This window comes from Mixophyes fleayi, chromosome 4 (genome assembly GCF_038048845.1).
Source record: "Mixophyes fleayi isolate aMixFle1 chromosome 4, aMixFle1.hap1, whole genome shotgun sequence".
Classification (NCBI taxonomy): Eukaryota; Metazoa; Chordata; class Amphibia; order Anura; family Limnodynastidae; genus Mixophyes; species Mixophyes fleayi.
In genome coordinates, this window is record NC_134405.1 from 70,429,275 (window position 1) to 70,444,771 (window position 15,497).

Below are 15,497 nucleotides of genomic sequence, written 5' to 3' on the forward strand. Positions count from 1 at the left end.
CTTAGTGCCTTTGGAGATTGGAACTGTCCCGCAGAAATTGTGACTTGAACAATCAAAATTAAGAAAATCCATGCTTGTACATGCAAATTAGCAAAACAATATTGATATAATATAAATATGATATAATGTTTCCATTGTCTCCTGTGTGTGTAAATTGGTCACTGATAATATTGATTATTAATGAGATCATTCAATTAAATTCCATAAATTTGCATGTGCGTGGGTAGCTTTAGTTATTTTTTGTTGGGAGGGCAGGGGACAACCCAGTGATGCATATCTTCTCATCACTTCAGAGGGCCCCTCTATGCTCTCCAGTGGGGGTAGACACATGCGCAGTCAAACCTCGTGTGTACTGTCAGTTCAATCAGAGTGGAGCTGAAAGTCTTAAAGGGTCTCCAATGCGCATGCGTCAGCCACGTAACATGCTCAGAAGAGCATAGCTGGGGCATCCAGAGTGCATAAATACTGACACCGGCCTGCCCCTACCGCTGACCCCATGGCACTGCAGGCCACAGCAGATGTTACACCTCTAGTTGGCTGTGATTTGGGGGGAAAATAGCGCAAATATGACACCAGTCTTCATCTACGGCTTTATCGATACACATATCAAGAAGGTGCTTTTACGTGGCCTGAAAATACACATAAGTATATGGGCTTTTATTGAACTGAAATGAGTAATATCACTTTTTTCTGATTAATCCAGGCAAGTGAACAAATCTATCACGAGAATTACAAAGGTATGTGATAAAGATGATTGTTTATTTTCATATTCTTTAAAAAAGTAAGCCCTGAAACTCATCAGGACCACAGGTGTTATTGTTCATATCACCAGACCAATTTACACATTTTCTCTATATATCATATTCATTTATGTTTTTGTTTTTTCTGTCTACGAAATCATTATTATTTATTTTTTTCAGGGCAGAATGTACTTTGTTTTGATATCAAATCCATATTTTAAAATATTTTTTTAGCTATGAGAATAAATGCACTAGGCCATAGTTTCACCCTTTGTTATTTTTGCACAGTTAGAGAAAACCCACCTAACATTTGTTAGCAGTCATCTGCCAGAATTTATACATTATTATTAGTCAGCACAAAAAGGGGCAACATGGAGTAATTATAATAGTTATATAACAATTTAATTATTCATCTTCTTAGCTGTTTACCATTAAACAGAAACTCCACTAACTTTTTCTATTTAGAATTATTATGCTGGGATTATAGTTTGCTGAAGTATATCCTGATACTTAAATTAGGAATTCTTCCTGAAATGGCCTTTTGAAAGCTAAGAAACACACTGCTACTGTAAATTGACAGATACGTTGCGACAGTGGACTGTACCATGTCTACAGATGTTTGCTAAGAAAGTTTAGTTATTTATAATCTTTTTTTCGACTAGCAGCAACAGTAGTTTGTAAAAGTGGGGATGTTGCCTATAGCATCCAATCAGATTCTAGCTGTCATTTATTTAGTACCTTCTACAAAATGAAAGCTAGAATCTGATTGGTTGCTATAGGCAACATCCCCACTTTTTCAAACCCGCAGCTTAGTAAATCTAGCCCTAGGAGCACAACTCTGCCTGGTTTGCACTGGAAAGGAAAAAAGATACTTCATTTTGCAGGATGGGAATCATTCAATGAGCTGTGGGGGTATATTTAGGGAGCCTTTTTTACAGGTAGGTGCACAATATTTTTCTCCTCAAAAGGACTTTAATTCAGCATCTGAGTTCCCGGAAATACATCCTCATTCCCATTCCTCTAATATTTTTCTTCCAGTTGAGCTGTTGCAGAAAGGCGTATTTCTAGAGGCTTAATAAAAACATTCAAACACAAAAGTGACACATATAACAAAGCCATTCTGGATGCCCCATCACTCTCCTGTGTAATGTAAGCCATAAATTAAATTAGGCCAAGCAGTATTTTAGGACTAAGATGTAAAAAATAAATTTAATAAAGGAGTGGTTTTAAGTTAGAGATAGGTTAGATTTTAAGGGATGTTTTTACTGTTTAACCAATACAAATTTTGCAGGGTATTTGCAAGTCCACAAATCTAGGCACATTCCTCTCTTACAGGGCTAGTTCCAACTTGAAGTGATTTGCAAATTTTTGCAATTTTGGCATTGACGAAAATAAACAAAAAAGAGCAGGTCCACATCTTTTTCAGTTTGCAAATGACTGTTTTCAACAGCCAATTTCAGGCAGACATCCCATTTCAAGAGTCAGGACCTATTCCAGTAAATTGTAGCCATCAACATAATGATTTTAGCAAAATAATGTTTGAATGACGTTAATCTAGCCTTAGCCTGTTAGCATGCATTATTAAATATGTCAGCCACCTCTTTAACTACTGGACAGGCATTAACTTTTTCATCTATTTTTTAATTTGATTCAAACTAAACTAAAAGCATATCATGCAGTTTCTAATTGTTGATTTCCATGAAACCATATTAAAAATCTTCCTAATATAATCCCATTTTTCCTTTGCAGGATACAGAACAGCAAGCGTTATCATTGCACTGACTGATGGAGAGCTGCACGAAGACCTGCTTTATTATGCAGAACGGGAGGTACAGATCACATAACTAAATTCCCATAGGGTAATAGCACCGACATATTGCTCCCATTGAAAAGAAACACTGTAAGGCCTCATAATCACAGATTTTTATGAAAGTAAAGCGTATGAAAAAGAGTTTGTCATTTGAAATCATTATTTGAAGTGTGACCATAGCGACTACCGCATTACCGCAGTGTTCCGTTTGGATTCCAGCATTCAGAAAACATCTTGTCCCATCCACATGTATGCACAATGGGTAAACACATTGTGTAAGCCTACAAGAAGCTCCAAGTGAGCCCAAAGTAGTATTATAAACTTCCAGCTCCATGACATTGGACACCTGGCCTATTAGCGGTGAAAGCCAGGGTAGATCACCGTGATGCTCTGATCTGGTTGGCTGGTAAAGTGTACATCTATTCCACCCCCCATTACTACATGTCTATCAGTTAATAGTCTATCACTTTGGACATTGATTTCAGAAACCAAATTTCCGAAAATGTAACTTAAAAAGGGTAAAAACAAAAACATTACCGTATTTCCCCATGTATAAGGCGCTCCCACGTACAAGACGCACTTTACTTTTGGCCCCGAAATTTGAAAAAAAAAATATTATGGTAGCTGTCAAAAAAGGCAGGGAGAGTGTAATGGCCGGCTGCTCTGATTGTGATCAGAGTAGCCGGGCAGCACACTCTCCCTGCAATCGCTGCCACTGTGGCTCTGTCCCCCTCCTCCTGGATCCCCGCTGCCACTCTGCCTGTCCCCCGCCTGCTGGATCCCTGCTGACACTCTCTGACTGTCCCTGCATGCTGGATCCCCGCTGACACTCTCTGCCTGTCCCCCTCCTCCTGGATCGCCGCTGACACTCTCTGCCTGTCCCCGCCTGCTGGATCCCCGCTGACACTCTCTGCCTGTCCCCACGTGCTGGATTCCCGCTAACACTCTCTACCTGTCCCTGCATGCTGGATCCCCGCTGACACTCTCTGCCTGTCCCCCTCCTCCTGGATCGCCGCTGACACTCTCTGCCTGTCCCCGCCTGCTGGATCCCCGCTGACACTCTCTGCCTGTCCCCGCCTGCTGGATTCCCGCTGACACTCTCTGCCTATCCCCCTCCTCCTGGATCCCCGCTGCCACTCTGCCTGTCCCCCGCCTGCTGGATCCTTGCTGACACTCTCTGCCTGTCCCCGCCTGCTGGATCCCTGCTGACACTCTCTGCCTGTCCCCCTCCTCCTGGATCCCCGCTGCCACTCTGCCTGTCCCCCGCCTGCTGGATCCTTGCTGACACTCTCTGCCTGTCCCCGCCTGCTGGATCCCTGCTGACACTCTGTGCCTGTCCCCCTCCTCCTGGATCGCCACTGACACTCTCTGCCTGTCCCCGCCTGCTGGATCCCTGCTGACACTCTCTGCCTGTCCTTGCATGCTGGATCCCCGCTGACACTCTCTGCCTGTCCCCCTCCTCCTGGATCGCCGCTGACACTCTCTGCCTGTCCCTGCATGCTGGATCCCCGCTGACACTCTCTGCCTGTCCCCCTCCTCCTGGATCGCCGCTGACACTCTCTGCCTGTCCCTGCATGCTGGATCCCCGCTGACACTCTCTGCCTGTCCCCCTCCTCCTGGATCGCCGCTGACACTCTCTGCCTGTCCCTGCATGCTGGATCCCCGCTGACACTCTCTGCCTGTCCCCCTCCTCCTGGATCGCCGCTGACACTCTCTGCCTGTCCCTGCATGCTGGATCCCCACTGACACTCTCTGCCTGTCCCCCTCCTCCTGGATCGCCGCTGACACTCTCTGCCTGTCCCCGCCTGCTGGATCCCCACTGACACTCTCTGCCTGTCCCCCTCCTCCTGGATACCCCCCCCCGCTGCCACTGTAACGCTGCCCCGCTCCCCCTCGATCCCCCCCACTGCCCCTGTAACGCTTCCCCCCCCCCCCCCTGCATCCCCACTACCCCTGTATAAGACGCACCCAGGTTTTAGACCCAAATTTTTGGGAAAAAGGTGCGTCTTATACATGGGAAAATATGGTAATTATGAAATGGAGCAACTTTGGCCTCAGTTGGGCCTCTGTGAGTGACCAATATAAAATGAGGAAACTGCAAGCAGCGAAAGTCCCATTACTAAACTTTTTGTAAATATAAAAAATAATGTACAATTATTTACGTTTCTTTTGTGTGATAATTCTCATCACCAAATAGTATGGCACTTGAAAATATAGTATGGCACGGTAATATATGCAAATGCTATTTGTGTTTTAGGCTAACCGATCGCGTGAGTTGGGCGCTCAGGTTTATTGTGTGGGAGTGAAAGACTTCAATGAGACACAGGTATTTTGTCTCTGTTATTTGTGAGTGGGAGCTCTGTGATTTTAAATGTGTTCATACCTTGCAGTTATTTTCAGGTTGTTTCCTGGCATCACCTATAGTTGGCTGAAGCACAAAAATGTGGATGTCGTATATGAACGCACAATGTAATAGTAATGCCAGACCACAGTGATTTTACATTGGTTCACTACATGTTATGCATTCAGCTCCATCGACAACCAGCTTATTTTCAAAATTGGCAGGTTCATTGTAGACCAGTATCTACCAAACAGTAGGCATCACATATGTGGGGTCCCACGGTTCTCCTAGTTGAGGAAGGCAGCGTATTGGGAGATTATTTTTATGGAGTTGCTCTTTGATAGCCAGTCCAAGCCTGTGCATGGGATTACCAAAAGAATAAGCAAATTATATATCTCCTTCAATAAAATAAAACATGCTTTCTACAAATGCCTGTGTACAATATTTAAGTGTGTACTTTAATACAGATTGTTGTGCATAGAGTCTCTTTTGAATTTTGTTAAGTTTTGAATCGTACAGAACAATGTCCACAATAAATTTCAATTAAGTTATATATTTCTAAAATGCGAGTCTTTAAAGGATATTTAACCCATGTGTACATAATTTCCCACATTTGTAGAGCAACAATATTATGCTGGTTCTGATTGGCGTGGCTGACATAACTGATCATTCCATACTGAATGAGGACTTGGCATAGTAATGCCGATTCCGTGGCTAAAATAAAAACAATATTCATGTGAGTTTTCTATATTAGAGTTTGGAAATAAATTACAAGTGCATTTTGGAGTCTTTCGTGTGTAACAGACGTCTGCAGAGCCATTTTGGACATACAGTACAACTTGCGGTTGCCCTTAAGTAGCGATATTTGAATACCAGCCATTAAAATTCAGTAAGGTATCTAATTGCATTTTATGTGGCTAAACACATTTATATGCTCACATAAACCAAAGCAAGATATTTCAATCCATATATTGGTACCTTTGTAAGTAAATCAGAGAAGATCCAGTGTGTGGAGAAATAGAGGGAATTAATTGAAAATATGGAATAATTAATATACAGAGGCAACACTGACCTTTGATTATCAACTCTTCATTATCAGCAGTGTCAGATTGGAGTAGTGTCAGATTGGGGTAGTGTCAGATTGGGGTAGTGTCAGATTGGGGTAGTGTCAGATTGGGGTAGTGTCTGATTGGGGTAGTGTCTGATTTGGGTAGTGTCTGATTGAAATTTTGTCTAATTGGGTATGTCAATAAATCCATTTACAAGACCCAGTTTTATACAATGTTTTATGGTTGTATAGAAGTGTATATAGTATTACACGTTTTATGTATTAGGTGAACTTACTAAACAATTTCAGCACTGTTTATATAGGATCGGTCCCACATAACAATTTTCTACAGTATACAATTTTCCTAAAATCTATTTTTTTTTCCTTTACAACATCTCTTTATCCTTTATCCCGTGGGGATGCAGCTGGCACGGATTGCTGACAGCAAGGAACATGTCTTCCCGGTAAATGGAGGCTTTGAGGCTCTACATAATGTCATCGGCTCAGTAAGTATCGTTAAAGTTAGATAAAAGTTCTGTGTTATAAATCCTTTTTGTATCTCTGTATCCTCACATGAGTACAGATTGAACTGACAGAGTTAAGTCACCAATTATCCCACCCTATTAAATTGCATTTTTTTGCACCTGTGTTCTTATTAGTCATACAAAAAACAATGTGAAGCCCGGTAACCTCGTTGTCTGTAAACTTGCTCTATATGTATAGCCCGATACTGTTGTCTTCATTACTACTAGTCCTGTAGACTGCACTTCCGCTGTCACAGCCATGTGTACTCTTTACTAGTTTATAATCTTTTAAGATACTACTCAGAATTCATAATTTCAGAGAAAAATATTTTTTCCCCAAACAGGATTATGGCTGGTCTACCTGTCTTCTAGGTTGTAGCTAAAATGTTATTAAAATGGATTAATAATAAGCATATTCTAACAATGCTTATTTTATTTTGTTCAGTTGGATGCCATTTTTAATAATATAACAAAACAATAAACACCTGATAACACCTGTTAATATTATCTCACAGTTGACATTCTATGACAGGTGAGGTATTAAATAAACCTGTCATACCTTTAGAGGCTAGATACTGTTAGGGGTTCATTATTTTAGGATAGTCTGCCATGTAACATTATAGCACAGCTTGTCTGCAGGTCAGGCATGTTTATTTATGTGAACTAATTAATGCAATAAGTGCATTGTTTGATTTTTGGGGGGTTTAATAACTAACAAAGTACAAAGTTGCTGTGCAGTGGCCACCAGTAAGGGCTTGTCCACTAGCCACAAAAAGTGTCTCTGCCTTGTATACTGCTGATCAGAAAGGGATTAGTTTTGTGTATTAGCCCCACAAAGGGGCTCAGCAAATAGGGTTTAACCAGAATTGATTCGGATTTCTATAGCTATATCACATGCACATAGCTTTCATATTAAACTGTGTGGGCTCCGCAAAGCATCAGACAGTCCTATATTGTCACATGATGATGATGTCAGAAAGACAACCCCTGTAGGAGGGAAAAACAATAGAGAGTTGAAGCAGCCCTCTTTTGTCATCAGGCTCGGGCTGGCAAGATGCAGCATCGCGTGTCATGTGACGCGGCCGCCTGTGCGCTGAGGCGGCCGCATCACATGTCATGTGTTGCGGCTGCCGGTAATAATTAGGTTATAGTGCAGCAGGGGGGGAGGGGGGGAGGGGGAGCTGGGCGGCCGGCCCTATCAATGGATAAACTGAGCGGCCCGGGGGACCGATGCCCCCCTGCCCCCCAGGCCAGCCCGCCCCTGTTTGTCATTCAGTATATCACATGTAGATTAATTTAATATTGATCTATTATTATCTATTAGACAGTCTCCATTGAGTATGTTAGTGGTGACATAAGAAAACAACTATTAGAGTCGATTGTGACTCTTTAAGGTCTCCACAGGTTCAGAGTAAAATAATTAAAAGAGTGAAACCTACCTTCATGGAGCTCATGCATTATGGTTTCCACTAGAGAGGCACAGGTCCCATTAGCAACCACTGTGGAAGAGAAGCACCCATGGACAATAGACCTCCTATAAGACAGAGAATGGTTCCTACTCCAGCACTGATCTGGTATAAACTGCTTTCTTTGCTAACCACAGACTTAGATCAGCTTTGCACTGTAGGCTAAGCCCCATATAGGGCTTATTTTGTATACTAGCCATCAGATTTAGCTTAGTTTTTAACACTTGCCACTAGATTGGGGCTTCATTTTGCCAATTGGGCATAGCTTTGTATAGTACCCACCAGGTTGGGTTTAGCATTGTATACTATCCAACACAATGGCCTCTGTATTTGGGTTAACAAACTGTGATCATCTTTCTACAAGATTGGGCTCTATTTTGTATACTAGCCACAAGATTAGGATCTGCTTTATATCTTAGTGATAGTAACCAGAATTAATTTAATGAAGTGTTAATAAGTGTAGAGGGGGATCTAGTAATGTGAACATGGGGGAGTGGGGCCCAGACCCAAAACTTGTAGACTGGCCCATAATGTGTACAATCTACCTGCCTCACTTCCTGTGCTCTACCTAAGATGCCATAACTAATTTAGGAGCCTCTCATGTTTTCTATGTGGCGCATATACCAAGCCAATGCTCATTCATTGCAATGATAGATGTGGTAACTATGACTATGATATATCTAACTTACTGGAGATGGTATTTTTCTTTCTTGTGTGTACTCATTGGGATAGAAACACATTGATTATGTATGTATTACTTCATGAGCAGGTAAAGAAATCATTTGAGGAATTAAGCTATCCGTAATAAAAAATTATTAACCTGAATATTAAGTATTGGTAGCAGCAGCTCTGAATACATTTTATAGAGAGAACCAAGTGTATTTGCAAAAATGAAGCACAGCAAAAAATAGCAGGTATCAAAAATATATAAGGCACTTAGTTCCAGGAAAAACACTGCAGAGGTAATTTGTCCATTATCCAAAATCTTTATTGAGTGGTTACAAGTCAAACAAATCACCAAGGACAAAAAAAAAAAACATTTAAAAGAAGCCAGGATGTTCCACAAATGCCAAATAAAATAAATGTTAAAATAACACAGCTGTAGTAATAGTTACAATTGATCACATACAGTACAATTATATACAAAGAGTATTAATCCCATTGTAACAAGTAACATGTAGATTAAAAGATACTGCTCACAGTGCATCAGAAGTGAGAGAATAAAGAACAATGTATACTATCCTGCTAAGAATGTTAATCATATATAGAACTGTGAGTATACTGGGCATATGTGTTTTGCCAACTCAGCCCAGCTGGTCCGCTGGAGGCAGCCTTATGCTCTAGCTGAGGTAACCTGGTACATCGATGAGTTTGGAATCACTTGGAAGATACAGATGTACCTTTATTTTATATCAAAAATAGATATCTTTATTTACAAGATCACACAGGCAAAGTAATACAATTAATAACAGCTCGGGGGTTCACCACACAGAGAGCCTTCTACACTACCCTACATTAAAGTGCCTATAGTCACCGTTCTTCTGGAGCATTGTCTTTGTGACTGAACCACTCCGTTCAAAATACTGCTGCAAGGCAGGGACCAAGCCCAATGTCTTCCACAGCACATTACTGAACCAGTGTTACAGGAGCTGTAATCCATAGTCAGCCTGTTCGAAGTAGGATGTACAACCAGATGACTGGGCTGGGCTCCCTCTTTTAATCCCAATCCAGCACCCACTGTGGTGTGCCTTCAGTGAGGCTGGCTCTAGGTAATAAGTCCCCCCTGGATTGGGCACCTCTATAATGGAGGATGGGCACTGTGCCTACCCCCAAAGTCTTGGGATTGCAGCAGGCACCCTGCGGAGAAAGTCTGGCTAAAATTGGAGATGAGATTTAGACCATAAAAGGTAACTCACTTAAGGCCATGCCCCATTCCAGAATTAACACATGGGTGTATTTTCGTGCAAAAGTGGTTTTCCACCACACTTTTAAAATACATGCATTTCAATGGCATACATTACAGTACTGGGTGAGAGGGGATGCCAGGAGGGCTTAACATTTATTTCACTTTGCTCTCACCATAAGAACATAGATATTGCAAAATAAATAAATAACAGTTGAGATACTTCAAACTGGGCACACGAATACTCAGATAAGAGCTGTACCATGTGTTTTAGGCTGTATACCCTTAGTAATAAGTGAACAGCCCTATACAGCTTTACCTGTCTTAGCTATTTGTTTGCCTAGAGGTGCACATTATTCTATTATCCAATGTGCTTTGCTTGGTGACCTGCCCTAATTTAGTATATAATAAAATAATGTTTTATTTGTTGAGATAAAAAAATATCATTAGAGAACAAGAAACTGTTATTATTAGTTATTGCATAAGTGATATCTGTTAAACCAATCCAAAAGTTGGCATAGGTCCATCTTAATTCTCTGCAGACATTTGAGGGTGTTAACTGTTACAGAGTGAACATCACTTGAACTCTTGCATTTTTTGGGCTGTACCAATATCAGTAAGGGTGGAGTCTATCTAGACAGTGGCAGCCAATGACATCACTGGGGCATGGATATTAATGAAATTAGTCCTATCAACTCACTGGGGAGCAGCAGGGGCAGGTGGGCTACCTTCTGCTGGGTCACTGGGCCACCTGCATTTTCTTTCCTTTAAAATGTTCCTCAGGCTGCTGAGTCCAGTCTTGTCCCCCCTGAGATAAAATTTGGGAGCCTGCCCCTGGGGAGCAGTGACATCGCAAGGAACCTCATACCTCACTGATGTCATTCTGATGAATATTGGGTCAGCCTACAAAATGGCTGCTTCCACTTTGTGTAGACAAAGGGTACATTTAAAAATAAAAACTGTGTACACTGTATTGGATTGTTCGCAATCTAGAATCCATACTGTGCCAATCATTATCTTATGTAAACATCATATATAATTACAAGGGATATATGACATCCTAATAACAACAGGATAGTTAATAGCATAATAAGTAATTTATTAAAAATAGAACTGCTGCTGTTCGGTAGGAATAAAAGGCTTAGTAGACCCATATTATTCTTCCTGTTAACATGTAAGCGGCTATGCAGTATTATTTCCCCTTTGTTTGACTGCTCACTTTATAATTAGCATGAATATTGTAAATCTTAGAAGCCACAAACCCATCTAGGTAGATACTGGGGCAAGGGGAGGTCTGCAATAATTTCCTTCAGATTGTATCAGCGTTTTAATCTCATAAAGCAGATCTGCTTACATCTACCTTCAGTAGTTTATCCTGAATCTTACATAATTACTGGTGAAATAATATTAAACAGGTTTCAGCAAAACACAGACTTATTACTGCCTGGAATTGTGCTTTCTGTCTGCATAGCCCTGTGGGCAAGTATGAATGTTCCATGCAGATCCAGGCACGCAGGATCAGTCAATGAGAAAAACAACTCGCATCCTGACAACTGCCATCTTCTCGATAGATTTACACAGTCGAATGTGGATTAATGTGCTTGAAGCAGTTAATGAAAAAACAGTACCGTCTGGAAGTCAGTATGAACTAAGAAGGAGACGCTTTGGTAGAACTATATCAGTGACACAATAAGGTAGCGGCAGAGGCGATAGCTAGGACCAAGCTTTTTCCAAGAAATTCTGGTACTTGTCACGGGAAATCTACAGCTTGGAATAATTATTTTCCAGAATTAAGATCGCCGAGGGACTGTGGATAGGGTCATATAACTGTTTTACTACTGTATATGGCACCCAATAAAAATGCAAGGATTTCTTTTCCTAAGTAGCAATCTTCATGTCGTGTGCTTGTCCCATCGAGTTTCAGATTTATGGTATCCCAAGCCTTGACCCCACCAATCTTTAATCATCATTTTCGAATTAGAGTAGAAACCATAACTTTTAGTTTAATGTAGTCATTATGTGCCAAGAACATCAACAAAGGGTAATATTTCAAAATGAAAATACTTCATAAATTCAGACAGTGAACTGAACCAGAGCACATCCCTCGCCCCCCGGTTCTATGAATAGACATGGGTAAAACAAATGATTTAAAAGAGTGCCTGACAGTGTCTCTGAGAAAGTAGTGGGCTTCAGCATACAGTTTACTGCAAGGAAGAGGTGAAGACTCCAAATGAATCAATCGATAAAAGGGGCTTGCCCCATCCATACTGGAGCCACCGCAGTAATTGAAGACTCTGTATAACTATAGGTTTTGTTTTTATCAAAACATAATCCATGTTAAATATGTAAACAAAAAATTCCCAAATATGTTTTTGCCCAAGTACGTGAACTCCTCCTCGCATCTAGTCTAATCAAAATTCAAGATCCATTCCCTAAAAAAAGTAACAGTCGTAATTTTCCAGCACTTGGAAAAAGTGTTTTAGTACTGATCCCTTGGGAAGTAAGGTGGGGAAGTATTCTCTTCTGAAAGCGTGACATTGTTGAAACGGCCAATGATGGTGCTCTGCAAAGGTTTTCAGAAGGTTTCAGGTCGCCTCTGCTCCTGGTAATTTCTAAACTATCTTTACCTCCACTTCTGTAAAGGGTGGCATACTATGTCCACTGATAATGCTTTGAAGGTGTCACATATGTCCTACTTTGTGCATTTGGTGGCTGAGAACGTTCATCTGTTTGCCCCAACTGGTGAAGAATCTTCTCTTCCTGACAGAGTGAAAGTCAGGGTTAATTGTGAACTCTGCGATTGGTCCAGGCACCGAGGAGATATCACTACTGCTATAGGTGCTGTCCCAAACGTTCAGGGTCACCAAGTTCATGTGAAATGTCCTCGACTCCAATGGACTCCAATGGTCTCCAATGTGCCAGAGGCAACCAAGGAAGATGTCCCCAAGGAAAGGAGTAGGTGTCTTTTTCAAAGTTGACCCATGATTTAAATACTAGAGATGCCGGGTAATTATACAGTTTAAGTAGCAGACCACATACTATCCTTCAAAAACCCTTCATTTGATGTATGTGAAAATTGTGGAACTACAAGTCCCAGGATACAAATAAGAAAGGATACAAGTTGAGGATTTTACAGTTGTTGCTACAGGAGAGTTTGCATACAGTGACTACTGTACCTTAGTGCAAATGATTTAAAGACCTCTAAAAGCTGCAAACTGGACACATGATGCTTCCATGATATGCTGGCATCCATACAGAAAAGTCCCAACTTGCAGTGCACTTGTCCATCTGTGTGGTGTGTTTGAATACTGCTCATGTGTGTGTTGGCAGTACATTGTAGAGCTATAAGTAAAAATATATACGTTCACCCCTTGAGATATTCCCAGTATCAGCAGCCAGTAAAGTTAGCATCTGATATATTTTTCCACTGTATAAGGCTGTGACAATTAATGTTTTTGTTGTATGCTGTTAATATTATTCATTTATTGCGAGTTATTGTGTCAGCCTGGTGTTCGTAGTAAGAAGTGGTGCTCCACTTTCATCCACACTGTCTTATTAATGTATTGTATTGCTCACACTATTTCAAATGATATCAAAGTATATTTTTCTATAAAATCAAAGCTTCATTTAGCGGTTCCATTTCAATAAATGTGTCTGGCTGGATTTTGCAGCACACAGTTTGTCACAGAGTGTTAATACTGGGCAGGACGTTTCCCGAATCTCCCCCTGGTGTATCTTTAGAACACCCCCCAGAAGAGAAAGCAGCGATTCGGGTGGAGGCACTAAAAACCAAGTACCAAGGTGAGAAGCATCTGCATCATTCAATATATATACACCCTCACAACGCATAATACAGAAGGGGGTGTTACAGTGGAGGCACTGCTAAGATCCTGAGACACATTCAGTGAAACCCATCAGCACAGACGTCATGGATAGTATAAGAGAAGAAGTGTTTCTGTGGAGTAAACAGCAGGCCGTTCCCCCAACTCGATGTTTAGGGATCTATGGTGACTCTCAGGGAGTGACGGATGAGGAAGTCCTGCATGTGCTCCACAGGATTTTTGGGGTAGAACATCCTATATTCATTGGATGGAAAGATAGAGATGTGGATAAGACAAGTCTGGTCCTATGCGAGACGCAAGCAGAATTAGATAGAAATTTTCTTCCCTCGTCATTTCTGGGCCACAAAAACAATGATGGCACATTGTGATTCCATTGAAGACAAAACAGTTAGCCGCAGCACCTCTTAATGCTGAATTTCCGGATGGAGATATTAACAGACAAGTATTCCCTCGGGCCAGGGAGGAGAACTCTCAGTCACCCTCCAGTACTAGAAAAACTGATAAGGCTCAAAGCGAACGGTTCCTCACTGCTGTACAGAAACTGGTAGAGCAGTTAGCAAAGTCACAACTGAAGGAGGCTACAGAAGTCTTCGGGTCTTCTCAGGAATAAAACCAGTCCCTACTGGGGAAGAAAGTCCCGAGAGAGGGTAACCATGAAAGTCAAGGTCATACAGTCAAAGCCTCAGGCTGACCTTCCTAGCACTGAGTTATTGAAGATTGTGGGGAATCAAGGTGAACAGATTGCTCAGTTGTTGGAGATGCACAGATCCAACCCCAGATGCTACACTACCAAGCGACTGCACCCGAACATCCGCCCATGACAAGTACTCAAAGATAACACTACTTGGAAGCAGAGCGAGTGTTTCACTTGTGGAGAAGTTGGGCATTTCACTAGACAATGTCCTCAGAGTAAGGGAAGAAGGTGGTCACCCTCACCACCCCACAGGGATGGGAAGCTTTGGGAAAAATGAGAAGGAGGACCAAGAACCCCCACACTGGTCCTCTAAAGAAAGCTGACATTAATACTGTGGAGAACTCTCACCTGGGATGGAACCATTTACCCAAAGGATTGTTGGGACCCATGCCTCACATGGCTGCATGCCGAAATGGGAGACCTTGTATAGCCTTGCTAGATAGTGGTTCACAGGTGTCCATCATGTTCGAGAAGTGGTACAGAGAGAATCTGTCTGACATGCCCATCAAACCGTTGTGTGGACTGACCATCTGGGGTCTGAGCGACAAGAATTATCCTTACCTCGGGTACAATATTGTACCTTTGAAGTTTCCACAGCTAGTAGCTGGAATAGAGAGGAGGTGAAGGTGGTTGCACTTGTTTGTCCTGAGACTGAAGGAGAACATTGAGATGTCCCAGTGATTATTGGAACTAACTCCCACTTGTTCGAGATACTGGCCAACTGGTGCCAAGAGGTGGGAGGGGCAAGTTATAGCAAAACATTTAAGATTCGCCCTATGTGCCTTGCTGCTTATAAGAAGAAAGAGAGAAAGATTCTTCTGCAAGATACCACATTACAAACAGTGCTTTGATGGGAGTGATGCTAGTCAAGAAGATCGACACTGGCTGGTTAAGCAAATGCTACAAAGAGAGGCTGCCTTCTATCCGGGGGACTGGGATTTGGCCTAGTAACAGGGGTGGAAGACCACATCAGGCTAATGGACGACAGGCCTTTCTGAGAATAGTCAAGACGCCTAGTACTTGCTGATTTGGACGATGTTCGGGAACATTTAAGGGAGATGCTAAAGAATGATGTGATTGAGAAATCTGAGAGCCCCTATGCTTCTCCTTTTGTGGTGGCTAGAAAGAA

General features: G+C 41.8%; 1 protein-coding gene across 1 annotated transcript in view; it reads left to right on the forward strand.

The window, feature by feature from the left end:
• ANTXR1 (ANTXR cell adhesion molecule 1) overlaps nucleotides 1-15,497 on the forward strand; it is a 118,082-nt gene that overhangs the window by 39,840 nt on the left and 62,745 nt on the right. The window contains exons 5-8 of the mRNA XM_075207399.1: nucleotides 704-737; nucleotides 2,490-2,569; nucleotides 4,808-4,876; nucleotides 6,365-6,445. Of these exons, the coding sequence (XP_075063500.1) occupies nucleotides 704-737; nucleotides 2,490-2,569; nucleotides 4,808-4,876; nucleotides 6,365-6,445 (264 nt within the window). The remainder of the gene's footprint in view (nucleotides 1-703; nucleotides 738-2,489; nucleotides 2,570-4,807; nucleotides 4,877-6,364; nucleotides 6,446-15,497) is intronic.